Below are 27,998 nucleotides of genomic sequence, written 5' to 3' on the forward strand. Positions count from 1 at the left end.
TGCTTTTCAGTTTCAGATCCCTTAGCCCTTGCATTGCTCACTTTAACATGTTATATTTTTTTCTAGGTTAAAAAACAGCGACTAAGTAGTAACTGTGCATTAACAGTGGCCGAAATAAGTCTGTCTGGGTTCTGTAGGGGTTATTGTTATTGTCTTGCAGAAAACCTGTTTCCCATGCTCTGGGCACGGCTGTGCTACAGTAAAGTGAAAGTGAAAGCACCTTTGCTCTGTAATATTCATTTACAAGAAGTCATTTTGCTCACGGAATACGTGTGTGTGCTCTGGGCTCTTCCTACAGATAAGGAATACTGGTGCCGTAGTTGGATCAGAGGGGGACACATTGGATCCAGGACCCACCACAACCGAGATCCGCTGGGACTACGTCTCATCGACTAGAGGTAACGACAGAGATTCTTATAGTACAGACCCAGCAGCCTGGCTCTCCACTTCCCTGTATGGTCCCTGCCACGAATGAGATTATATTCACACCAGATAAACGGCAGTTTTTCTTTCTCTGTGTGTCTCTCAGCTTAACTGTGCCCACAGCATGTTTCCCTGGTTAGTAAATAGCAAGTAACTTCATGTAGTTTGCACCTAAAACAAAATTAGAATCAGCACCACCTCAAGGGTCCTAGCGGCCAAGTTGATGCCGAAATTCTGCGTTAAAAAGCAGAATTTCGGCTTTTTATGTTACTGGGGGCGACAAAAATCAGCCCCCGGTAAGTTTCTCAACTCGCCTCACAGCAGCAGCGCCCTTGATAAGAATGCACCAAATTCATATTTTAGGGATTCGTCCGAATCCTGAATCTAACAGGAAGGATTCAGACAAATCCAGAGCCGATTCCAAATCCTAATTTGCATATGCAGATGAAGGTTTGGAAGGGGGAACAAAAACATGTTTTTAATCCTCTTAATCCCATGATCCCAAGTCATGTGGTTTTAAGGGTTTGGATTCAGTTAGCCCAGTGCTGTCCAACTGGCGGCCCGCGGCTCCCCTCTGTGTGCCCCCCCACCTGTCTGGCTGCTTTGATGGCTTACCTTTGTGTAAGATTTAAATGGTATCAGTACTGAGATTAACTGCCCCCCCCTGCATGGTTCTCACCTCAGATTCAGGCTGTAATCCCCCTGTATTGTTTAAACATGTAATCCCCTGTGTTGTTCACACCTTTTCATCCCTGTATTGTTCACCCCCAGCAGTGTTCACACCTCAGGCTCAGACTGTAATCACCCATATTGTTCCCCTCTTCACTACCAGGAGCAATGGCAGCATTGTGTCAGTGTATGTTGTCTGTGTGTACTATACACACAGGCAGGGTAGGGCAAGCAGAGTATGGCACACACAGGCAGCATAGAGAAGGCAGAGTATGGTACACACAGGCAGCAGAGGGCAGGTAGAGTATGTCACACACAGGTGGGGTAGGGCAAGCAGAGTATGGCACACACAGGCAGCATAGGGCAGGCAGAGTATGGCACACACGTACTCTGCCTTCTCTATGCTGCCTGTGTGTGCCATACTCTCCCTGCCCTATGCTGCCTGTGTGTGCAATACTCTGCCTGCCCTACCCCACCTGTGTGTGCCATACCCTGCCTTCCCTACCCCACCTGTGTGTGCCATACTCTGCCTGCGTTACCCCACCTGTGTGTGCCATACTCTGCTTGCCCTACCCTGCCTGTGTGTGCCATACCCTGCCTGCCCTACCTCACCTGTGTGTGCCATACTTTGCTTGCCCTACCCCACCTGTGTGCCATACTCTGCCTGCCCTACCCCACCTGTGTGTGCCATACTCTGCCTGCCCTATGCTGCCTGTGTGTGCCATACTCTGCCTGCCCTATGCTGCCTGTGTGTGCCATACTCTGCCTGCAATATGCTGCCTGTGTGTGCCATACTCGGCCTGCCCTACCCTGCCTGTGTGTGCCATACTCTGCCTGCCCTATGCTGCCTGTGTGTGCCCTACTCTGCCTGCCTGTGTGTGCCATACTCTGCCTGCCTACGCTGCCTGTATGTGCCATACTCTGCCTGCCCTACCCTGCCTGTGTGTGCCATACTCTGCCTGCCCTATGCTGCCTGTGTGTGCCATACTCTGTCTGCCCTACCCTGCCTGTGTGCGCCATACCCTGCCTGCCCTATGCTGCCTATGTGCTTTACTCTGCATGCCCTATGCTGCCTGTGTGTGCCATACCCTGCCTGCCCTATGCTGCCTATGTGCTTTACTCTGCCTGCCCTATGCTGCCTGTGTGTGCCATACTCTGCCTGCCCTATGCTGCCTGTATGTGCCATAGTCTGCCTGCCCTACCCTGCCTGTGTGCGCCATACCCTGCCTGCCCTATGCTGCCTATATGCTTTACTCTGCCTGCCCTATGCTGCCTGTGTGTGCCATACCCTGCCTGCACTATGCTGCCTATGTGCTTTACTCTGCCTGCCCTATGCTGCCTGTGTGTACCATACTCTGCCTGCCTTATGCTGCCTGTGTGTGCCATACTCTGCCTGCCCTATGCTGCCTGTGTGTACCATACTCTGCCTGCCCTATGCTGCCTGTGTGTGCCATACTCTGCCTGCCTTATGCTGCCTGTGCGTGCCATACTCTGCCTGCCCTATGCTGCCTGTGTGTGCCATACTCTGCCTGCCCTATGCTGCCTGTGTGTGCCATACTCTGCCTGCCCTATGCTGCCTGTGTGTGCCATACTCTGCCTGCCCTACCCCACCTGTGTGTGCCATACTCTGCCTGCCCTACCCCACCTGTGTGTGCACTCATTCTTGGAAAATAATAATGTGTTTAAGTTTCAGTTAAAACTGGGTGAAACTGAAAACAATGATGGGATTAACTTTTCCTTGAAACTGAAAACAATGTTGCCCTTTGAAGCTGGGTGAAACTTAAAACAATGAGGGCATTAACTTGTCCTTTAAGGACAGGCCGTCACTGACTATTCTATTCCTCTGCTATTGTAAGCCTCCATAGGACTTAATGGTACTCGACAGATCAAACCTGTCGAATTTTTATTTTACCAGTTCTGGTGATAACCCACTTGTAAATCTCGAAATTATCTAGAAGTATCTCATAATTGCTTGGTACATGTGCTCCTAGGAGTCATGTTACATGAAAGTGACTGATCTTGGGTGAAATGTACAAAGGGAGCCTTGTCTTTAATACCTGATCTAAGGCAGTTGTACAGTATGGAGATCACTGTTTAAAGGGGAACTGTCACCCTAAGAAATAATTCCAAATGATTTGCTATTGTTCAAGTCAGACAAAATAAACTTTACTTACAATGTATCAGTTATCTAAATCTTGTCTCCTTCAGTCTTGAACAGTCTTTAACAGCAAGCAGACAGGTGCCATTTTATGGACTCTGTTATTAAGAAAAGCTCCCAAAATCATGTGCCAGAAGGAGGGAGGGGGATTATCGGAGTGTAGTGACATCTAGGAAGTGCAGAATAAAAAGTGAAAGTAACAACCTTCCCTACACCCATGCCTGAGGCAACGCAGGCAATATACGGTTGACATCTGAGATTTTTAAATACCTTTATAACAGGTATGGGTGTTTTTTTTAATAAAAAAAAAAATACATTTGGGTTTTATGTTTAATTTGAAAAGGACTTTTATAATACTGGATGACAGGTTCCCTTAACCAATTTCACCCAAATCACAGATTCCAATTACAAGTGCAACAGGTCCATTAGCATTGGCTAGCAGATGTGGGAGGGTTTTCACTTCTAGGGGCTGATTTGCTAAAATTCATTTTTTTCTGGCCTTGAAAGTCGTAAAACTCGACATGGTATAAATTCGAATTAAACGCAATCATTGCTGTATTTATTAAGTGTCATAATACTGGTTTAATCATTCATACAAAATTCACAAATTTTTCTGCTGAATTAGAGAAAAACTGAAGTGAAAACTTGAAAAAACGTAAATTCCACTAAATTTAAACAGACGTTCGTTTCCACGAATCCTCTTTATTTTGCCCAAACAGGAAGTGCTCCAGCAGCCATTTTAGAAGCACTGGCGCTCATTCTTGGGAAACAATAATGTGTTTAAGTCTCACTTGAAACTGGGTGAAATTGAAAACAATGACGGGATTAACTGCCCCTTGAAACTGGGTGATATTGAAAACAATGACGGGATAAACTGCCCCTTGAAACTGGGTGAAATTGAAAACAATGATGGGATTAACTTCCCCTTGAAACTGGGTGAAATTGAAAACAATGATGGGATTAACTTCCCCTTGAAACTGGGTGATATTGAAAACAATGACGGGATAAACTGCCCCTTGAAACTGGGTGAAATTGAAAACAATGATGGGATTAACTGCCCCTTGAAACTGGGTGAAATTGAAAACAATGATGGGATTAACTTCCCCTTGACACTGGGTGAAATTGAAAATAATGACGGGATTAACTTCCCCTTGAAACTGGGTGAAATTGAAAACAATGACGGGATTAACTTCCCCTTGAAAGTGTGTCAAGGGTGGCTGACTGACTATTCTAGGCCTCTATTGGACTGGTTTTTGCCAGCTCAAACCTGGCGTACTTTTTGTCAGTCAAAAAAGTCACATAGAGTTTTATAAATCTTGAACGTTTGTGGTTTTTAAGATACATTCTCTGAGAAAAAAAAGCAAAACAATCGTATTCTGCCAAAAATCACATACGTAAATCTCGAAAAAAAACTAAACAAAAAAAAATCTTATGCGCCCCCTAGTGCCCCACCTATTAATAATACATTTGCTTTATGAGTTATCTGGTATGTAAATGGGGCCCTGTAGGTCCATGGCACAATTCATTTTGTTTTTACCTGACAACACTGTGGGGTAGGTACCAACTGGTGCCCTGTATTTGGATGCACAATTATATTTCATGTAACAAACCTATTTGTAAAGCATTTCTTTATTATAACAGATAAAGGACGTACAATACATTTACAGAGGGGTTCTAGAGTGAATCAGGAACATAGAGGTCAGAAGGTGTGAGAAACAACCGAAACCTAAGGCTGTTGCCAAGAAGTGGTGAGTATCCGTCATGCAATGGTGACTTTGAAGAATTCCTATTGTGTTTGGTGGGCTAGAATAGGAAGGTTTGAAGGTTTGTGAGAAAGCGTGAGATTAATTATTGGTTCCATAGGTCCTTTGTGGTGCAAAGACATTACGGTGGGCCCTGTATGCACTGTGGTTCCATTTGTAACCCTTTGTCTTGGAACTCTTTTTGTCTTGGAACCCTTTGTAATGGAACTATGGAGCTAATAATCAATAATGAAGGTGCTTATTTTCCCCTGGTCAGCAAACCATACCAACCAATCAATCAATCAGAGATAGACGTTTACACCTGCAGACATTTAAGTTTGCTGAATTGCAACTCCCAGAATTCCCAAAATGTGAGAAAAGGGGAAGAGGAACCTCATTTTTGGTTGATTGTTACCCAGGGTCAATATAGTGGGGGAGACTAGGGCATCCAGAGCTGTCTGGGAGTGTTACGTATCACTTCTGACCAGTTGTAACATGTAGTTTTTTCCTTTTGATCCCTCCCTTAGTGAGGAGTATGAAATGAGTAAAGGAAAGGAGGTCCCAGTCAAAGAATAACTAAGGAAAAAGGGACTGGGTGATTGATGAGCTAGTGTGAAAGCTGATTCCTATGCTGAGGTGCTGTAGGAGAACAAGTAGATGAGCGGCCCTATGCTTCACCCAAGTGGTGTAGTGGGTCAGAATGGTAGGAGCCCAACTCCTTTGGTGGTAGAGAGCAAGCATGAGGTTCCAGAGTCTGTATATTGGTCTTATGTCCTCTATTTAATAGGGGTTGTTAGTGGCAGGGCTCATAGTGGGGGGGGGTCTATAGGCTGATCCAGGTTCTACAGACAGAGTAGATTTAGTGAGCCCCCTGTTAATGACAGTATTACGGGAGTTTTCTAATCTCATCTTTTACAATACTCAGGCATAACTGTCTCCAAACCATGGAGGGTGGAGGAAAGGAATTACTTCACATGGATAAGCTTTTGGAAGCCCTGCCAACAAAGGGAAGAAGCGCTCTACAATTCATACCAGGTCTGAATTATTTATTTATGTATTGTACACCACTTTTTAATGAAAAGGTAATCAGGTTAAGATTAAAATGAGTGGTCTGCCATTTCTGGTGGATGTGTAAAACTTGCTGGCAAAAGAGCTGAAAGGGGACTTTCTGTCCTGGTGGTCCCTTGGAAAATGCACCCTTTAGCCCAGGGGTCGGGAACCTTTTTGGCTGAGAGAGCCATAAACACCACATATTTTAAAATGTAATTCCGTTAGAGCCATACAATATGTTTGGCCGCGGATGCGGAGCAAGGTAAGGTGGGTCCCAATGATGCCAGATGCGGATGTGATGTAGAGGAGGGTGTGGCCTGCACTTGGCGGATAGAAGACGTGTTCTAAGGCTTAGAACACGTCTTCTATCTGCTGAGCGCAGGGGCAAGGTAGGGGGGGTCCCAAGGATGCCGGATGCGGAGGAGGGGATGCGATTTGGCAGCGAGCCAGATGCACCCATCAAAAGAGCCACATCTGGCTCGTGAGCCATAGGCTCCGTACCCCTGCTTTAGCCCATTTATTAAAGTAATCCCAGTAGACCTAATTTAGGCCATGCAGAATCAAGTGCTCTTGGGTGTAATCGGCACCAGTAAGGTGGAAGAGATATCTAATGAGGATGGACATTATTAACTAATTCAAAATATAAGAATCAATTAAGGTAGGGTGGTAGGTGTGGTGTTTTATAGTCAAGCTGTTTCCTGCTGGATAAAAATGGCTCCCAGACTATAAACTGTTGCCCCCTTCAGGCAATCATAGGCAGCTTACAAGTAAACCTAATTTTAGTCAATAATGAATAATTTTAGACAATAATAAAAATTTCACATTATATTAGAAATTTACTTTTGACTTATTGACTTTTCTATTCACTCAGGCCAAAGAAACGACGAAGTGCTCCTACAGTTAAACCTTAAAGACTATAAGACCAATAAATTAACACTTCAGCAAGTCCTGTCCGTTGGAGATGAGGTTCTAAGAAGCCTCGACCTCAACACTCCAAAAGGTGAAGCATGGAGCTTCCTTAGAAAACTTATTGCCTTGGATGAGACTGCCAGAAACACAAGACCATGGATGTCTGACTTATCCAGACGTAGCCTCTTCACTGATGAGGAGGAGGATTTTGACTGTAATCCTTGGAACCGGCATTCATGTTCTATCCACCCACTTGATGTGCTTTGTGCCGTTCTGCACAGTTCAGATCATTTTTTGCAGCAGGAAATAATATCGAAAATGTCCACGTGCCAATTTGCTGTCCCTCTACTGCTCCCCTCTGGTGAGGGTAAGCAGTACACTCTCATGTTATGGACCATGAGAGATATTGTGAAAAAGTGGAGACCTTGGTCACTATTAAGTACTAAGGGCTTTAAAGAGGAGAGCTTGGTTCACATAGCCATGCCAACATTCTCATTTGTGAGACTGGGCCAATGTCTTTTATCCAAGTCTAGAATCCTTAATCAGACCCTCAGCCCCACTTATACGCATCATGACTTCTTTGTGCACCGGGACCAGGAGTGTGGATACAAGCCAAAGGAAATTTCAGACGGATTAGTGGAAATAGCCTGGTATTTTCCAGGGGGCAGAGAAACTTCCGATATTTTCCCTGAACCCATTGCCGTTACTAATCTTCGGGGGGATCTGAAGTCAAAGAAGGATCAGTTGAGTTTCATGGCACAGGTGTCTTCCGCTGTGTTTGTGTTTACCGAAGATATTGATGAGGAGAAATATAAATTGCTGCTAAATTCTGTAGGAACAATCCCAAACTGTTATTTTATTATCTGCCCAGCCGATGGCAAACGTGCCAGCGAGGAAACAAAAAAAATTCTTGCCAAATTATGCTCCGAATTAAACTTAAACAAAAAGAACGTATTTGTAAAAGACCCACAGATTAATGAAGCTGCCCTGGTGAAACACCTGCAAAATCTCATTAGAAATGTAATTAGAAAGTCACCCAAACAGATCAAACTGGAGGCCATGGCAGAAATCGCCGGTAAATTCAATTTCAAAGTGGACGAGAATGCCAAGGAATGCCAGAAAGCAAAACAACGCGTTCTAGAGATTACCAGTAGAATAAACGACATTGGCCAATACAAAAGAGAAACTATGAAGCTTCAGGATAAGTTTTGGAAACAAGTGACCAAAAATGAGAAGGAACTGTGCAGAATGAGGGAACAAGGCGATAGGAATGGGGAAAACTACAGGTCGGAGTTAATTAAGCAAAATGTAGAGCTCCGAAGAGCTCAAAATCAGCAGATTCTTCCAGATGGAATCGGTAAATTTGGGAAAGCTCTTAATGACTTGGCACATGTAGAAAAGCTTTACTTTCTGAAATGGATGAAATTTGAACTAGGTTCTAAAGGCAGGAAAACGTTATCCATATTACAGAATGACTACAAGAAGATGTGTAACCATGTAACCAGCATGGATCAGCTTAATAAAAAAGATCAGGATATTTCTGAAAGTTCCCTGGGCATTGAACATTTTCTACGTGAGTTGGGTCAGTTTTATGAAGCAGAATGGTTTACAGCAAAAGATGGAACGTTAAAGATGGAGCAGAAAAGGTTCCGTAATCTCCCAGGTGTTGCAGCAGATCTGCTACTGGATGGGTTCCCTTTGGAGCTAATGGATGGAGATTCCTCCAATATCCCTCTGCAGTGGGTTACAGATGTCCTGACTGAGCTGGATAATAAAACAGGAGGGAAATGCAGAATGAGGGTTATCACGGTGCTGGGAGTGCAGAGCACAGGGAAATCCACCCTCCTGAACACCATGTTTGGGCTGCAGTTCCCTGTGGCCAGTGGGCGATGCACACGAGGAGCCTTCATGACCTTTATCAAAGTAAAGGAAGACTTCCAAAAAGAACTGGACTGTGTATTTATTCTAGTGATCGACACCGAAGGTTTAAAAGCCCCAGAGCTGGCTTCAATAGACGGAAGTCACGAGCATGACAACGAGTTGGCAACTCTTGTCGTGGGGTTGAGCGATATCACCATAATTAACATGGCCATGGAAAACACCACGGAAATAAGAGACACACTGCAGATTGTGGTCCATGCATTCCTTAGGATGAAAGAAGTAGGTAAGAAACCGAGCTGCCAGTTTGTGCATCACAATGTGAGCGATGTTTCTGCTCATCAGTTGAACATGAGGGACAGAAAGAAACTCCTGGATCAGTTGGATGAAATGACAAGGGCTGCAGCAAAAATGGAAAAGAGAGGTGGAATCACGGCATTTAGTGATATAATGACCTATGACCTTGAAGAGCAAAGCTGGTACATACCTGGACTGTGGCAAGGAGTGCCACCCATGGCCCCCATTAACTCTGGATACAGTGAGAATATCTCTATACTGAAAAGGCATATGTTTGAAACTCTGAAGACTAAATTGAAAGCACAGAAACCACAGAATATTCATTCATTTCTCACGTGGGTAAAAAGCCTATGGAAAGCGGTGAAACACGAAAAATTCCTTTTCAGCTTTAGAAACAGTTTGGTGGCAGAAGCTTATGACCAGCTCTCCATGAAATACTCGGAGCTTGAATGGACCTTCCGCAAGGGGATGTACAACTGGATGACTGAAATGCAAACTGCAATCAAAAACCACAAAACAGAACTTCAGACCAATGCAATAAAGGACTATGAACACTCGATGAGGAAAACGTTAGAGCAAGAAGAGAAAACCATGTCGGCACTGTTGGAAGCGTACTTTGAAGGTGGCTCTGATAATATCAATCTTGTAGAGAGATACAGAGAAGATTTCTTCAGAAGTATAAAAAATCTGACAAAAGAGCTCGAGAGATATTTAAACTCGAAGCTTTCGGAGGCAGTTCGCATTCAAAGAGAGATGTGCAAGATACAAGATATACAAAATAGCTGCATTAAGACAATTGAAGGCAAAGTTGACTCACTTTTGAAATACTGTAAGAGTAGGCAAGTAAGGCCTAGTGACATGGACCTGACACGTGAATTTGATACCATGTGGCAAGGTACAATAGAAGGACTGGATTTACGTCCTTTAGAGAAGCATATTGTTGGCCATAGCATGCTGCAACAGTTGAAAAAAGAGCTGAGTAACAAGGGTGGTTACATAAATAAACTGCTAGTCGGTGTAACAAGTCTTTCCGACTCACAGGAACCCTTTGTAATAAAAGACAAGTACTTAGATTTAGCCTGGTACGAGAAATGTATCAACACCATGTGGTATAAAGTAGCAGGACTTACACAGGACTATTACAAACAGGAATACTGCTATAAAATAGAGACTCTTGTAGACGTCTTAACGGATCGCTGCAGTAGGTATGTTATGGAGAAATTCAACTCCCAACAGGACTACCATGAGACGTTCTGTCACGAGCTGCTCAACATGGTCAACGAGCAGCTTCAGAAGAAAGAAGTACGAGATATCCACGCCACCGACTGCTTGGAGTTAGACTTGAAGCTCCGCATCTTAGGGACGGCGGCACCAAGGTTCCAAGCAATGCACAATTATTTCCTCCAAAGCAATGATCCCGCGCGGTGCCTGGAATCCTTAAGATCTCGGTATTTCCTGACTTTCAAAGACATATTCCAGGAGAAGGACCAAAGCCGGAACAGGGCTAGACAGTTCTGCGAGCAGTGCCTCAGGCCGGCTTTACTGATCCATATAAAGAGCCATCTAGGCAACGAAATTGTCACTGATATTCTAACAAGCGTTGATTCCATCAAGTACAACAGCCGGATGTTCTTCCAGTACACCGTACTAAAAAAACTGTTGGAAGATAAGAAATTTGATCAGTACGTCAAATATATCAATAATTATGAGTTATTTGTGAAAAACTGGATAGTGAGCTTCATTAAAGACAAATACCGAACATCGGGATCGACGGAAACATTACAAACACGCGTTCTGTCCGACGTTATGAAGAAAGTCAAGTCTGCTCTTCGGGACCCTGATATTCTCCAAAATACCAGGGTGTCGGACTTTTTGGCCGACGTCTGTGAAACCTTAAAGACGAAACTAGTGATTTCTCCGAATGACCTGAAAGTGGTGCTTTTTCAAAATTCAGCACCCGTTGAGCAGTTTTCTACGGACATTCAGAGCTTTCTTAACGAGTTAGAATCTGAAATAGTATCAGAAGTGAAAGGTTTGAGCGTGCAGTCAATACTTGATGGAGCCACGGTAAAACCCGAGGATGAGCTGTTTAAGAGAGTGTTTGGCTGTGGGAAGCAGTGTCCCTTCTGCAAGGTCCCCTGTGAGGCTGGAGCTGGTAACCATAAGGAGCACTTTGCCTCTGTCCATCGACCAAAGGGTCTTGGAAGATACAGGTTCGTAGACACGGGTATTCTCAACTGGGCTGTGTGCTCCACAGAGGTTTTGACAGATAGATCATTCCAGAACTCAGATACAGATTGGAAACCCCATCCCTACAAAGAATACAGAGCATTCTACCCTGACTGGCGGATTCAGCCCGATGCTAGTATAAGTGCATCCGATTACTGGAAGTTCATCTTAAAAGAGTATAATCAGCAGTTTGCAAATGAATACAAAGCTAAGCCGGCCGAGATTCCAGAAGATTGGAATAGTATAACCGAAGAGCAAGCGCTTCAAAGCCTGATGGAGACTTTCTTACTTATGAAAGACTAAGATGATGAAAAAATGTATTTCGGAGGATTCTGTATCTTGTGCAAATAATAATTTATCTACCTCCCTTTTGGCTACTCAAGTCTGTTTTATTGAGGAATTATCTAGGAACAGAAATAATATTATACAGACTTGGCAGAATAATCTGTATGTATATTCGGTAGCTAAGCCAATCACCAATGATTTACTTGTAGTTGCACTTTGGGCTTCTATAGAATTACATAGAGACCATCTGACGTCTCAATAATCTACATATATAACAAACTGAACTGTTATTTTTTTTTTTTTTTTAGTCCTTTGGGAACTGTATGAAAGGGTAGATGATTTTATTTTAAAGGGCACATACCAGTAGGTATCAGAATAGCACTCAATAGTAAGAAATCCAAGTCCGGCTTGGGACTCCTCCAGTTACATGGGAGTAGGAGAAACAATAGGTTAGCTGAAAGCAGTTCTAATGTGTAGCGCTGGCTGAAAGCTCAGACTCAGGCACACTTTACTGCTGCGCTGCAAGTTGGAGTGATATCCCCCCCCCTCACCCCCAGCAGCCGATCAGCAGAACAATGGGAAGGGAGCAAGATAGCAGCTCCCAGTAGGTATCAGAATAGCACTCAATAGTAAGAAATCCAAGTCCGGCTTGGGACTCCTCCAGTTACATGGGAGTAGGAGAAACAATAGGTTAGCTGAAAGCAGTTGTAATGTGTAGCGCCGTCGCCTTCTGAAAGCTCAGACTCAGGCACACTTTACTGCTGCGCTGCAAGTTGGAGTGATATCTAATCAATGACAAATGACTAATTTGCAGTTGCGCTATTACTAGACAGACCATCGGACTTCACAATAATCCATAACAAGTTGATCTGTGATTGTAGTTCTTTGGTATATGTATAAAAAGGGATCAATTGGGGAACTGACTGTATAAAATTAAATTAAATAAGGGCACATATGCAGTTATAAAAGGTGTGGGCATTGCATTATATACAATGTGCCTTTAAAAGTTGATTTTGTTACTGTTTTGATGCAAATTTTACCCCAAAAATGACTAAAACCAGCCTTTTAACTTCTCAGTGGCTTCTTGCCAACTATGCAGGATTGGTGGCGGCACAAGGATCTTGTTGGGTTCCAAATATTATTTATCATTTCCCACAAAACAAGGGTGTTTTATCTTAAATGCATATTTGCTCCCTTTAAACTCCTCTTCCACTCTTTCTAAATTCAAAATGAAAAGGACTAAATGACTTGTTTGTCTATAATGGCATGTATGTTGCCTTTAAATAAGACAATGATGATCATGATGAATAAATGATTTATTTTCAAAACAGCTGATGTTCCTTTTTTTTGCAGCAAACTGGAAAGAAAATACTTTTTAAATCATTTGGGCAATTGGGTGGGCAAACCTTTATATTGAGGGGCACATATGCCATGTAAGGTATGCCAGGTATTGGACAGCACTATTGGGTTTATTTAATGGTTAAATGATTCCCTTTTCTCTGTAATAATAAAACAGTACCTGTACTTGATCCCAACTAAGATATAATTACCCCTTATTGGGGCAGAACAGCCCTATTGGGTTTATTTAATGGTTAAATGATTCCCTTTTCTCTGTAATAATAAAACAGTACCTGTACTTGATCCCAACTAAGATATAATTACCCCTTATTGGGGCAGAACAGCCCTATTGGGTTTATTTCATGGTTAAATGATTCCCTTTTCTCTGTAATAATAAAACAGTACCTGTACTTGATCCCAACTAAGATATAATTACCCCTTATTGGGGCAGAACAGCCCTATTGGGTTTATTTCATGGTTAAATGATTCCCTTTTCTCTGTAATAATAAAACAGTACCTGTACTTGATCCCAACTAAGATATAATTACCCCTTATTGGGGCAGAACAGCCCTATTGGGTTTATTTCATGGTTAAATGATTCCCTTTTCTCTGTAATAATAAAACAGTACCTGTACTTGATCCCAACTAAGATATAATTACCCCTTATTGGGGGCAGAACAGCCCTATTGGGTTTATTTCATGGTTAAATGATTCCCTTTTCTCTGTAATAATAAAACAGTACCTGTACTTGATCCCAACTAAGATATAATTACCCCTTATTGGGGCAGAACAGCCCTATTGGGTTTATTTCATGGTTAAATGATTCCCTTTTCTCTGTAATAATAAAACAGTACCTGTACTTGATCCCAACTAAGATATAATTACCCCTTATTGGGGCAGAACAGCCCTATTGGGTTTATTTCATGGTTAAATGATTCCCTTTTCTCTGTAATAATAAAACAGTACCTGTACTTGATCCCAACTAAGATATAATTACCCCTTATTGGGGGCAGAACAGCCCTATTGGGTTTATTTAATGGTTAAATGATTCCCTTTTCTCTGTAATAATAAAACAGTACCTGTACTTGATCCCAACTAAGATATAATTACCCCTTATTGGGGCAGAACAGCCCTATTGGGTTTATTTCATGGTTAAATGATTCCCTTTTCTCTGTAATAATAAAACAGTACCTGTACTTGATCCCAACTAAGATATAATTACCCCTTATTGGGGCAGAACAGCCCTATTGGGTTTATTTCATGGTTAAATGATTCCCTTTTCTCTGTAATAATAAAACAGTACCTGTACTTGATCCCAACTAAGATATAATTACCCCTTATTGGGGCAGAACAGCCCTATTGGGTTTATTTCATGGTTAAATGATTCCCTTTTCTCTGTAATAATAAAACAGTACCTGTACTTGATCCCAACTAAGATATAATTACCCCTTATTGGGGCAGAACAGCCCTATTGGGTTTATTTAATGGTTAAATGATTCCCTTTTCTCTGTAATAATAAAACAGTACCTGTACTTGATCCCAACTAAGATATAATTACCCCTTATTGGGGCAGAACAGCCCTATTGGGTTTATTTCATGGTTAAATGATTCCCTTTTCTCTGTAATAATAAAACAGTACCTGTACTTGATCCCAACTAAGATATAATTACCCCTTATTGGGGCAGAACAGCCCTATTGGGTTTATTTCATGGTTAAATGATTCCCTTTTCTCTGTAATAATAAAACAGTACCTGTACTTGATCCCAACTAAGATATAATTACCCCTTATTGGGGCAGAACAGCCCTATTGGGTTTATTTCATGGTTAAATGATTCCCTTTTCTCTGTAATAATAAAACAGTACCTGTACTTGATCCCAACTAAGATATAATTACCCCTTATTGGGGCAGAACAGCCCTATTGGGTTTATTTCATGGTTAAATGATTCCCTTTTCTCTGTAATAATAAAACAGTACCTGTACTTGATCCCAACTAAGATATAATTACCCCTTATTGGGGCAGAACAGCCCTATTGGGTTTATTTAATGGTTAAATGATTCCCTTTTCTCTGTAATAATAAAACAGTACCTGTACTTGATCCCAACTAAGATATAATTACCCCTTATTGGGGCAGAACAGCCCTATTGGGTTTATGTAATGGTTAAATGATTAACTGGTTAAATACTAGCTAAAACTGGGAATACATTTTGGCTCTAACATTCTCCAAAGTCTTAAATGCCCAGGCTGACAATTGCATCAGTTAGGGGGTCATTTTCTAACAGTCGGATTTTTTTTCCCCCATTTTGGATTTTTAGTGGTAAAAGTTGCGGCTTTTTCAAGATTTACTGTGCGACAAAATGGCTAACAATCCGAATCCGAAATTTGCCAGCTAAAACTTGCCAAAATCATGTAGAAGTCAATGGCAGATGTCTCTTCCCTTCCCAGGAGGATCCTTTTTTGCTTAGAAACTTTTTGGAAAAATATCGTAACACAGAAAACAGCTGCAACATAAAAACATCAATGCTGGATGGGCAGTAACACATGGCAACCAATCGAATTGTTGCTTTCATTATTCTACCTGCAGTGGGCTGAAAAAAGCCAATCGCTGATTGGTTGCTATGAGTTACTGCCCACGGCAAATTTGCCCAGTGTGATAAATGAGCCCCAGTGTCTCTGAGGTGCTGGCAGCTGTAATGGTGGCTTAGTCCAGGTTTTATCACCCTAGTGCTTCCCAGCGATGCTACCATGGGGGAGAAGGTCGATGTAGTGTGCTTCTTCCACAGCATGGGCTACAAAATAGAGTCTGGACTCCCACAATGCACTGTAATACGTCACATGTCAGGAGTATGGGTGTTCCAGAGGGTCAGAGGCTCCACAGAAAATGTTTCACTTCATTTTTAGCAAACAGCCAGCAGAGGGAGTTCACTGCTAATGAGCAACAATAAACAATAAAATGATGGAAGCTATGCTGGAGACTAGTGATGAGTGAATCTGTCCCGTTTTGCCATAAAATTAGCAAAATGGCAAAAAAAATTGCGAAACGGATGGAGTCTGGACTCCCACAATGCACTGTAATAGGTCACATGTCAGGAGTATGGTGATTCCAAAGGGTCAGAGGCTACACAGAAAATGTTTCACTGCATTTTCAGCAAACAGCCAGCAGAGGGAGTCCACTGCTAATGAGCAACAATGAACAATAAAATGATTGAAGCTATGCTGGAGACTAGTGATGAGCGAATCTGTCCCATAAAATTAGCGAAATGGCAAGAAAATTTGGAAAACGGCAAAAAATTTGCAAAACGCATTTGTCACGCAATTTTTTTTGTCGCCCACCCGCCTTTTTTGACGCGACCGCATCCAATTTGACGCGCAACTAAAAAAAAAAATTCTGCATGATGAATTTTTCTGTGGCGAATTTTCATGGAAGTTTCGTGCAACAACTCGCCAATGGCGAAATGCGGAAGTTCGCTGCGAATCCATACCTGGCGAAAAAATTCGCTCATCACTACTGGAGACACGACAATGTCATTTGTGGAAATGAGCTTGTTGGAATTTAGGGTAACATAGGCGGTAATATAGGCAGGTTCCAGAAGATCAATGGAACGTAGTTCTATTCCACAAACCATCAATCGTGGCACCTTATTCAATTTGAGATGATAATAAGATATTTATATCTAACCTAAAGGTTTCCAAACCTGCTGGTTAGTTCTCCTCGCCGGGATCTAGTGAGAGAAGAGAAGAAGAGAAGAAGAGAAGAAGAGGAGAAGAGAAGAAGAGGAGAAGAGGAGAAGAGGAGAAGAGGAGAAGAGAAGAAGAGGAGAAGAGGAGAAGAGGAGAAGAGGAGAAGAGGAGAAGAGGAGAAGAGAAGAAGAGGAGAAGAGGAGAAGAGGAGAAAAGAAGACGAGAAGAAGAGGAGAAGAGAAGAAGAGAAGAAGAGAAGAGAAGAAGAGAAGAAGAGGAGAAGAGAAGAAGAGAAGAAGAGAAGAGAAGAAGAGAAGAAGAGGAGAAGAGAAGAAGAGAAGAAGAGGAGGAGAAGAGGAGAAGAGAAGAAGAGGAGAAGAGGAGAAGAGGAGAAGAAGAGGAGAAGAGGAGAAGAGAAGAAGAGGAGAAGAGGAGAAGAGAAGAGGAGAAGAGGAAAAGAGAAGAAGAGGAGAAGAGGAGAAGAGGAGAAAAGAAGAGAAGAAGAGGAGAAGAGAAGAAGAGGAGAAGAGAAGAGAAGAAAAAGAGAAGAAGAGAAGAGAAGAAGAGGAGAAGAGGAGAAGAGGAGAAGAGGAGAAGAGGAGAAGAGGAGAAGAGGAGAAGAGGAGAAGAGGAGAAGAGGAGAAGAGGAGAAGAGGGGAAGAGGGGAAGAGGGGAAGAGGGGAAGAGGGGAAGAGGAGAGAGAATCGTAATTGGCTGGTGTCAGTTAGCCCGTGGCCAACTGATATTTAGCGATGGGCGACTAATCTTCCTGTGTGCCACTGCCCTTAGGGTTACAATAATTTAATTCTATTATTCTCGTTAGTTTAGGGGAGATTTAGATGAAGGGGTTCCAGACCACAGTTAATCTTTGTCTTTTATTTTTTTGAGGGACACTAAACCCAACCGTACAGGTGTCCCACTGCGCCCCCTAGTTCTCTATAGAAAAATGTAATTACACATGGAAACCAATTCACCAATGAGAATTCTACTGACCCAAAACTTAATTATAGATGCAAGAGAAGTGACCAATGAGAATGCTGATTCCCAGCACTGTGTCAGGCCCCTTGCTGGTACCTTACATATAGAGATAATGATGTCATTTTCCCGTCATTATATGGCACAGGAATCAGACATGGGGATAAAGGGACAGACTTGTTCAGTGCTGGGAAACTGTGCTTAATGCTCCCAACTCCAATTGCAGGAACAGAGAACAGGGAGCCAGATTTATACAGATCAGCTGGGATTCTCATTGGAGGATTCTTTTGCATTTCAATGCTGCCAATGCGGGCCCTAGAGAGCTGGGAAAGTTTTATTGTGCAATATTGCTTTAAGAATACAACCCTGATGTTGCTGGACTACAGCTCCCAGCATGCCTCACCCTTCATTATATGTTACATTATTCTGGGATTTGTAGTCCAGCAACAACTGAGTAACGTTTGGTTGAGCAGCGCTGTGCAGCAGGGTGGTGTACAAAGTGCAATTTTTATATTTCTAGTCATTCTTCCCCCCCTAGAATCTAAGCATTTATAGAGCAAGGATTGCATTATTTCCAGTACACATTATTAATATGCCACTAAAGGGGATATTCACCTTTACAATAACTGTTACTATGACGTAGAGAGTGATATTCTGAGACAATTTGCAATTGGTCTTCATTTTTCATTATTTGTCGTTTTTTTTTAAATCATTTTCAGTTCAGCAGCTCTCCAGTTTGGAGTTTCAGCAGCTACTTGGTTGCTAGGGTCCAAGTTACCTTAGCGACCAGGGAGAAGTTGGAATGAGAGGATGGTATATGAATAGGAGAGGGGCTGAATAGAAAAGAAAGTTACAAAAAGTAACAATAACAATAAAACTGGAGCCTCACAGAGCAGTAGATTTCTAGTTGCCGGGGTCACTGACCCCCATTTAAAAAGTGCAAAGAGTTGGAAGAAGAAGGCAAATAATTCAAAAACTTTGCTTAGAATTTGCCATTTTATAACATACTAATAGTCAACTTAAAGGTGAACCAGTCTGGAACCTTGGAATTCCCACTACATTGAGGATGGGGGAGGCTCAAGGGTTCGAGCAGATGGGCTGGCCCACTGATGTCTGCTGCAACTATATAGAGGTACGTGTAGCTTTAAGAAATGGCATCAATATGTGCAATGCTTTTAATACACATGCATTAGGCTTCTTATTGGGCTTCTACACTAGCCCAGGCCCACACAGCCCTTTAAAGGGGGAGATCTGTGCCTCGAATATGGCCCAGTATGGATTTTGAATGATTTAGCTTTTTGTTCAGCAGCTCTATCGCTAGCAGGCCCTAGCAACCAGCAGCTATCTGAATGCTAGGGCCTAATTTACCTTAGCAACCAGGCAGTGGTGCGAATGACAGACTGAAAGATGAATAGGAGAGGGGCTGAATAGAAAGATAAAGTAAGAAAAAACAACTGTATAGTGACCATTGCACAGCAATTGTTTTTTGGTTGCTGGGGTCAGTGACCCCCACGTGAAAGCTGGAAAGAGGCAGAAGAAGAAATATAACAAATACAAATGAAGACCAGTTTAACAGGTGTTACAAAGATATTTTATAAAAACATTTTTTAACATACTGTAGGGATACCAAAGAACTGGGCCCCTTTAGTTGGGTTCCCCTTTAGACAGACACCAGAGGGGGGCCTTATGGGTTATGGACACCTAAGGGTGGTCCTAGCTGTTTGTGTGTGAAAAGGGAGTTTCCCTGTCATTTATCAGCAACCACTAGGTGGCAGTGTGCTGCAATATAAAAAGGGATGGCAACCATTTTGTGAAGGTTTTAGCCCTGGAACCTCCCCTCTGGAAAGAGGTGTTCAACAGGCTTGTGTTCCATATAGGAGATAATGTAATAGGTCACTCTAGGAGTGACAGGCAGGCTAGAGAGAAGGGGCAGAGATAGCCCCAACAGGAAAGAGAGGGGTTAAGACCCCCCAGCACTTATGGCTGGAGTTCAGGTCCTGTAGTGTTTAGTAAGGGGAGCCAAGTCAGCACCTGGGAGTGTTCCCAGTGAAGGGGCCCTACGTGTGGGCCGGGGTGAGTTCCTAGGTGGGATCATCCGACGGGAGTACCGGGGGCAACCCAGAGAGAGAGTGTGTGACGAGCCGTCTGTGTGACACCCCCTGAATGTTCTGCCTGCATCAATAAACAAGTTCATCTGGTTCATCATCATAACCTGTGTCTTGGCTGTTCATATACTGAGGAGCCTCAACTGCCTGGTAAGCAGCTACCCCAAGGGAGGGGCAAGGGTACCGGGAGCTGCTGGGAGTCCGGGTCCAAGGAGGACTTCATAGAGTTTTCCCAAGGAGGAGACATATAGTTCTACCTATACCTACCCTGGGTGGAGACATGCCATTCAAGAACATTATACCTGTCGCCCAATAATAAGCGGGGGCTCAGGGCTCCTGTAGCGCCACACGCAGGTGATTGCGTGATAAAAGTACAACAGTAGCCAAAATAGGGTTACAGTACTAAATATAATGGTGAAGCGCCATTCCTAAAAAAAGCCTGATTTTATTTCACACTACCTGTAGTATTGTAGGCTCCACTCGAACACAATAGGGCAGTGCCTTTGTATTATAACAATAATCGCTGCTACAGGCACCTTGGCAAATAAAACATGCTATTTGGGAATACAGACTTGCCAAATGTTCCAGTTATTTCATATTATACATTTCTCTTATGCTCTGAAAAGCCTGTCCCTTTGTAATGTGGAACCAAGTCTCTGGGAGATCGGCCGGTTCTGCCGTAAATTCTTCTGCAAATTCTTTATTGAACTTCACAAAAACGTATTTCCAGTAGTCGGAGGCTGTGATGCTGGGGTCAGGCTGGATGGCCCAGTCTGGGTAGAATGTGCGGTATTCTTTGTAAGGGTGGGGTTTCCACTCTGTGTCTGAATTACTGAAGTTGGAATTGCTGAGAACAAGAGTTGAACATATCTCAGTAGCCAGTTTGTCCCTCTTCTTCTGTCGGTTTAACCCTTGAGGCCGATGGACAGAGGCAAAGTGCTCCTTATGGTCAGTACCTCCAGCCTCACAGGGGGCCCCACAGAAGGGACACTGCTTCCCACAGCCAAACACTCTCTTAAACAGCTCTTCCTCTGGTTTCATTGTGAGTTTGCCAAGTACTGATTCTGGACTGGAAGATCCAATCTCTGATCTGATCTGTTTCTCTGTTTCCATGAGAAAAAACTCAATGTCCTTTGAGAACTGAATGATACCTGATTTGTTCTGGAACGTGACCAACTGCAACTGCATCTGGTCAATAACTATTTCCTTTTCTAATAGCTCACAAAAACGTTGAAAAAACTCTGGGATGGTGGAAACGTCTTGTGACTCCTCCAGGGCAGCCCTGATTTTTTTCCCGATATCCGATAGAATATTCGTTTGCAACTTTTCTGGACCCTTTTCATAAGTCCTTACTATGTATCGTTTCAGCCATTCCTTCACAAACAGCTCATAAGAATTAATGTAGGTCACATACTGAGGGAACTCCTGCTCTTCTAGAAGTTTCTTGAGCACATGTGCCTGAAATAGTGGGCGACTCCTCAATTCTATGGAATTTTTATGGAAAAGAATATCATCTACAATATCCTTCCCCAGATGCTCATTGATGTGGTCGGTTATTGCCGGCTTCAGGCAGAGCTCACAGAACTGTTTGGCACGACTTTGTATTTCATCTTTTTCCTGGAATATATTTTTAAATGTTGTAAAATAATGAGGTTTCAGCTTCTCCAGACACAGCACAGGGTCATTGTCCTGAATAAACTCCTCATGCTTCTTCTGGAACTTCCAAGCTGCCCTGCCCAAGATATGGAGCTTTATGTCCAAGTCAAACTCATGGGTAATGGGCAGTTGTTTAGCATCTTCCTCCCGGAGCCTTTTATTGATTATATTGAGTAATTCTTGGCAATAAGTCCCATCATAGTCTTCTATTCTATTAACCTCCTCTCGAATATAATCTGAACATACATCCAGTAAAGAGAAAGCAAAATGGTCTATTTTATCATGGAATTCATTGGTCCAGAATTCTTTGAAACCTTTCAGTGAATACCATTTTAGGTCGACATGCCAATGTTTAATCTGGAATTCACCTTTTCCAAACTCATGTAGATGTTCTATACTGAGCAGTTTCTCCTTTATAGAGCTCCCCCTGTTGGACAAGTCCCGTTTGAGCGCCAGTAACATTTCCTGACCGACTTTGCGTTTATGTAGAAGATTCTTCGGCAGCTCAGCCATTGTACTTTCCCACATGTTCTCAAATTCCTTTTCTATTTCATCATCCCCAGCCTTCATTTTCCTCTCTCTGACCTGGTTTAGGAGATGGGTGACTTTCTCCTCAATTTTTTGTTGATAACTGTCCTTTATTTTCTTTATTTGATGTTTTCCTTTTTGGATTTTGATGATCTCCTCAATCTTTGCTGTCCCAGAATGTTCCAGTTCCTTCTGGAGAAAAGTCACCCCTTTGGAGAAACCCTCTCTGTACTTTTCAATCAGATGAATATTATCAGTTTTACTTTCAAAATGTTCTTCTAATAACTTCAGCATAGTTTCCTTTTCTTCGCTAAGTAAAGAAATCAAATTTTCTTTAAACTCTCTGCACATTTCTGGCTGCAGTTTATCTGCTGACTGATTCTTGATAATATTCCCGGTGCCAATGAGCCGGGTATGAACCTTTTTGCGGAAGTCCCATTCCCACCGAGAATATTCAATTTCTAATTGATTGTAAGCTTCAGCTACCAGGCTGTTTCTGAAACTGAAAATAAAATTCTCATGTTTCACAGAGTTCCACAAGCTTCTTATCCATTCAATGCACTCGGCAATATTCTGGGGTGGCTGAAGACATTCCTCTTTCTCCATCAATTGAAACAAATAATTTTTCATATCATACACATTCTCACTGTAGCCGGAGCTTACAGAAGCCATGGGTGGGACACCGTACCAAAGCCCAGGAATGTACCAGTTGTCTCTCTCAAGGTTATAGTTCAAGATATCACTGAAGCTTATGATCCCGCTCTTCTTTTCCATGTTGGCTGCTGCTTTTGTCATCTCATCCAGCTGCTTCAGGAGCTTCTTTGCATCCCTTATGTTTAAATCATAAGCTGAAACATCACTCACATTCTGATGCACAAACTGGCAGCTGGGTTTCTTCCCTATGTGCTTCATCCGAAGGAATGTATGGACCACAACCTGCAGTGTGTCTCTCATTTCTGCTGTGTTCTCCATGGCCATATTGATTATAGTGACATTGCTCAACCCAACCACTAGAGTTGCCAACTCATTGTCATGTTCATAGCTGTCCTCCAGAGAAGCCAGTTCTGGGGCCTTCAGACCTTCAGTGTCAATCACCAGAACAAATTCACAGCCCAAGTTTTCCTTGAGATTCTCTTTCACGTTAATCAGCATCATGAAGGCTCCTCGTGTGCATCGCCCACTGGACACTGAAAACTGCAGCCCAAACATGGTGTTCAGGAGGGTGGATTTCCCTGTGCTCTGCACTCCCAGCACTGAGATTACTCTCATTCTGCATTTCCCTCCTGTTTTTGTGTTCAGCTCTGTCAAAACATCAGTTACCCACTGTAGGGGGATGCTAGAGACATCTCCATCTATCAGCTCCAATGGGAACCCATCCAGCAGCAGATCAGCAGCAAATCCTGGGAGCTGACAGAATTTTCTCTCAACTGGTTTGACTTTGCCTTGACTCACCATGGAACATTCTGCCTCATAAAACTGCCCCATCTCCCGCAGAAAATGTTCTACCCCCAAAGAACTGTCAGATATCTGCTGGTCTAACTGTTTTAGTTCCCTTTGGCCATCTGCATTATTGCAGCGTCTGTCCTTGTATTTAGCCTTCAACATGGAGAGATTGTTTCTAGCCATTGAATCAAGTGCAAATTTGATCCATTTCAGGAAATAATGTTTCTCTGTTTGAGACAAATGTGTGATGGCAGAAATGAACTTACTCATAGAGTCAGGCAGATCATGTTGGTTCTGCTCCCTGTGTAACTTATTGAGCTCCTCTATCAGCTGAGATCGGTATTCTTCTGTACCTTTATCCCCTTGTTTTCTCATTCTGCACAATTCCTTCTCTATCTGAGCCACTTGCTTCCACAGATCCCCTTGTAGTTTCATTGTCTCTTTCTTATATTGTACCACATCTTGTATCTCTTTAGTTATTTCTTCAGCATATGTCTTTGCTTTCTGACATTCCTGGGAATTTTCATCCACCTTGATGCCAAGTTCCCTGGCTGTGTTTGATAAATCTTCCAGTTTTATTGTTTTATCAGATTTTATCAGAAAATGTTTTATAATGGTTCGTAACTTTTGCACTAGTCCTACGTGATTTGCTCTTCTCTCGTTTATGAATATATTTGATGTGTCGGTATTCAGCACAGAGAGTAACCTTTTCAACGATTCCGATGTCTCTTTACTGACACCTTTGCCACTAGGAGTAATGATGAAATAGAAGTTGGTGTTGGATTTACTACACTGGGCTAATAGCTCACACTCTCTCTCATTAATGCTCTCAGCAAATACAAACACTGCTGATGAGACCTGGGTTAGGAAGCTGAATTGGGTCCAGTTAGACTCTATGTCTCCACGCAAATTAGTAACAGCAACAGGTTCTGGGAAAATATCAGTATTTGTTCTTCCAGCAGGTAAAAACCAGGAGATTTCCACTAGGCCATCAGAGATTTGTCTTTTAATATTTCCACCCTCCATAGTTTCATGAATAAAAAAGTCATGTTTTTTATGGTAAGGGCTGAGCACTTGATTAAGGATTTTAGATTTGGATAATTTGCTTTGCCCCAGTCTCACAAAGGAGAGCAATGGCATTTCTACTTGAACCAGATTTTCTTCTACAAATCCTTTACTGTCTGCCAGAGTGTGGGGTCTCCATCTCTTGACAATGTCTCTCATAGCCCACAGCATGAAGGTGCATTCTGGGCCATCACCAGCAGGGAGCAGCAGTGGGACAGCAAACTGACACAGGGACATTTTTGAGAAGATGTTCTGCTGTAACAACATATCTGAGCAATGCAAGAGAGCACACAGAATGTCTAATGGATTGAAGGAATTAGATTCATCCTCTTTGATATAAACAAATATACTGTGAGCTAAGTCAGCTTCAGCAGTTTCCCCTGAATTCTCAGGAATATCCTCAAGTTGAATTGTTCTTGCAGTCCTGTCCAGAGCCATCAGTTTCCTTAGGAGAGCCCAGGGCAGGTCTTGTACAGTGTGGGGGGCAACTTCATTTATATTCTCCTGCCCAACATCCAGGACGTCCCTCAGGGAGAGCTTAGACTCTTTATGGGATTCTATGATTTCATTCAGGGTGTTTCTTTTTTCTGGAAAAATTGAACAAATAATAATTTTATATATTTACCAAGTGTGTGAGAATATAAATAGGCACTTATTTATAAAGGCATGCAGAATCTAGCAAGCAGAGCCAATAAGTGTAACGGTTTACACTATTTTATAGGCATTTGAAGCATTAATAGTATCATTTGGAAATGACTGCGTGGGTTATACTTACTTTCCCCTTCCACTATGCCCGACAGGGCAGGGAACCTGGGCAGCATCGTCTCTAGGTGAGTGAGGAACCTCTGGCAGTCAGACTCGTCTCTCTGTAGCACAATCTGGATCAGCTTCTCCGCTCGCCCCGCTGGGCTCTTAGCTTCCCCTTTACTTCTATACGTATCTGGGCCATATTGGAACAGGGACCCTAATTCCCGTACAGCCCCATTTTCATCATCCGCCAAGATTTCTATTAATTCTCTTTCCAGTCGTTTTATAGCGTGAGATGCATGGGCCATTGTTTCCCTACTGCGCGGCCTGAAACCATGGAAAGTGACAGTTATACATTGTCATGGCAACACTTGGATATCGTTATATATTATAATGCATTACAAAGTTTAAAAACCACAAAAGCAAAAAATACTAAAAATGTTAGGGGCTTATTCAGATTTAACTGCTGATTGGTTGCTATGAGTAATGTCACTGGTGATGTTGGCTTATGCACTATAATAAATACAGATGCACCGAACCCACCCCGATGGATTTGGCCCAATACCGAACCAAATCCTAATTAACATAGGCTAACTAGCAAATTAGCCTCAGCTCATATGTAAAACCCTGCTTCATCTAAATAAACCATTTTCATATAAATATACTTATTTAGTAGTATGTGCCATTGGGTAATCCTAAATAGGAAACTGCCATTTTAAGTACTAAGGGCCGCCCCCTGGGATCATAGGAGTCACAGTGCACACAAACAAGCCAAGGCACACATACATGCTAGGCCTCATCAGCCAATGAATGGGCAGAGTTCTGCCTTTTGCTCCCACACTACTTCCTCTTACAGTTAGAGCTGCATCACTTCCTGTCAGCTGATCTCTAAGGAAGCACACAGCCCATCACAAAATGGTGGATAAATGGAAAGGATGTAAAGGGCACTTAGGTCACTTAACATAATATAAACTATCTGTTGGTTAAGTATTCATTCTGGGGGTGTAGTTTTCCTTTAAATTGGATATACATGGGCCCAACATGGTATCTGACTGATCATCATTTAGCCTAAATAGGCCGACACCAAACAAGGGGCCACCTTCCATTGTTCTATTTGCTTAGTCCAATCATAACAGTAGCTCTTATTCACTTCACTTCCCCAGAATCCAGCAACAGTAAGCCATCTGCAAGGGTCCAGTGCAAAGGTGGGGCCCCAGTGCGTCCCTATGCCCTTAGTTACACCACTGCCTCTGGGTGCAGCCAGCTATGGGTAATTATATATCTCTTGGGATCAAGTACAGGTACTGTTTTATTATTACAGAGAAAAGGGAATCATTTAACCATTAAATAAACCCAATAGGACTGTTCTGCCCCAATAAGGGGTAATTATATCTTAGTTGGGATCAAGTACAGGTACTGTTTTATTATTACAGAGAAAAGGGAATCATTTAACCATTAAATAAACCCAATAGGGCTGTTCTGCCCCCAATAAGGGGTAATTATATCTTAGTTGGGATCAAGTACAGGTACTGTTTTATTATTACAGAGAAAAGGGAATCATTTAACCATTAAATAAACCCAATAGGGCTGTTCTGCCCCAATAAGGGGTAATTATATCTTAGTTGGGATCAAGTACAAGTACTGTTTTATTATTACAGAGAAAAGGGAATCATTTAACCATGAAATAAACCCAATAGGGCTGTTCTGCCCCAATAAGGGGTAATTATATCTTAGTTGGGATCAAGTACAAGTACTGTTTTATTATTACAGAGAAAAGGGAATCATTTAACCATTAAATAAACCCAATAGGGCTGTTCTGCCCCCAATAAGGGGTAATTATATCTTAGTTGGGATCAAGTACAGGTACTGTTTTATTATTACAGAGAAAAGGGAATCATTTAACCATTAAATAAACCCAATAGGGCTGTTCTGCCCCAATAAGGGGTAATTATATCTTAGTTGGGATCAAGTACAGGTACTGTTTTATTATTACAGAGAAAAGGGAATCATTTAACCATTAAATAAACCCAATAGGGCTGTTCTGCCCCCAATAAGGGGTAATTATATCTTAGTTGGGATCAAGTACAGGTACTGTTTTATTATTACAGAGAGAAGGGAATCATTTAACCATTAAATAAACCCAATAGGATTTTTACAAAGAATAAGGAAATCAATTTTAAAAATCTGAATTATTTAATTAAAATGGAGTCTATGGGAGACGGGCTTTCTGTCATTCGGAGCTTTCTGGATAACGGCTTTCCGGATAATGGATCCCATACCTGTACACACACACACACATAGATATACAGAGATTGTAGCAGCCCTGAGTTTTATTATTATTTTAGGATTCATTTCTAAACGAGCGCTTGAGGTTGTACATATATATATACATTTATAGAACACTGGCTTTATAGGTACAGGACAGAGAAAAATGATGTACATTCAAGGTAATAATTGTAATGATTGTGTGTTTAATCCTTTAATAGCGAATTAACCCATGCAGTGCTGCTGCTGGGCAAGTAACCCATTGCTGGGCGGTGCCTCTATAACACAATCTCTATACAGGGAGCTTAGTGCTGCTTTGCGGTACTGACCTGAGATCCGGAAGAGCTGTGTCAGAATCCCATCGGAGCTCTGACCCTCTTGTAGCCAAGTCTATAGATATCTGAGCTATGGGGGGGGGCACTGCTTGCAATAACCTACCAAACAGAAATAAAATGCAGGATAAAAGCTTAGAGAGAACGGAGTCCCCTTTGCCGTCCAAAGACCGAATGCAACATCTACTTTCAGTTTCTTGTTGAGTCACGGGGCCCCGTTAGGG

At 42.4% G+C, this 27,998-nt stretch overlaps 2 protein-coding genes across 3 annotated transcripts; one reads left to right on the forward strand and one right to left on the reverse strand.

The window, feature by feature from the left end:
* The first annotated feature begins 214 nt into the window (after positions 1 to 214).
* Positions 215 to 12,049, forward strand: LOC100487746 (up-regulator of cell proliferation). Of its 2 annotated transcripts, XM_031893600.1 has the most exons (4): positions 215 to 398; positions 4,892 to 4,998; positions 5,918 to 6,027; positions 6,914 to 12,049. In XM_031893600.1, exons 3-4 carry the CDS (start codon positions 5,937 to 5,939, stop codon positions 11,656 to 11,658), a joined length of 4,836 nt encoding a protein of 1,611 aa, XP_031749460.1. In that variant the 5' UTR covers positions 215 to 398; positions 4,892 to 4,998; positions 5,918 to 5,936; the 3' UTR covers positions 11,659 to 12,049. The 2 variants fall into 2 exon arrangements, with proteins under 2 accessions (XP_031749460.1, XP_002940758.3); XM_002940712.5 differs by lacking the exon at positions 4,892 to 4,998.
* Positions 12,050 to 19,945: 7,896 nt separating this feature from the next.
* Positions 19,946 to 27,966, reverse strand: LOC101733267 (up-regulator of cell proliferation). The gene is made up of 3 exons (XM_031893606.1): positions 27,772 to 27,966; positions 25,206 to 25,504; positions 19,946 to 25,017 (listed from the first exon to the last, which is right to left on the reverse strand). The coding sequence occupies exons 2-3, from the start codon at positions 25,483 to 25,485 to the stop codon at positions 20,327 to 20,329; spliced, it is 4,971 nt and encodes a 1,656-aa protein (XP_031749466.1). The 5' UTR covers positions 25,486 to 25,504; positions 27,772 to 27,966; the 3' UTR covers positions 19,946 to 20,326.
* Between the last annotated feature and the right edge of the window lie 32 nt (positions 27,967 to 27,998).

Source organism: Xenopus tropicalis, chromosome 9 (genome assembly GCF_000004195.4).
Source record: "Xenopus tropicalis strain Nigerian chromosome 9, UCB_Xtro_10.0, whole genome shotgun sequence".
Taxonomy (NCBI): domain Eukaryota; kingdom Metazoa; phylum Chordata; class Amphibia; order Anura; family Pipidae; genus Xenopus; species Xenopus tropicalis.

What these genes read in the sequence shown, in the direction of transcription:
- LOC101733267 (XM_031893606.1), bottom strand. Translation starts at nt 25,485, where the DNA reads ATGGCCCATGCATCTCACGCTATAAAACGACTGGAAAGAGAATTAATA. An exon ending in GGGCATAGTGGAAGGGGAAA is followed by an intron (nt 25,018 to 25,205) that starts GTAAGTATAACC and finishes CAATTTTTCCAG; the next exon opens with AAAAAAGAAACACCCTGAAT.
- LOC100487746 (XM_031893600.1), top strand. Translation starts at nt 5,937, where the DNA reads ATGGAGGGTGGAGGAAAGGAATTACTTCACATGGATAAGCTTTTGGAA. An exon ending in CGCTCTACAATTCATACCAG is followed by an intron (nt 6,028 to 6,913) that starts GTCTGAATTATT and finishes CTATTCACTCAG; the next exon opens with GCCAAAGAAACGACGAAGTG.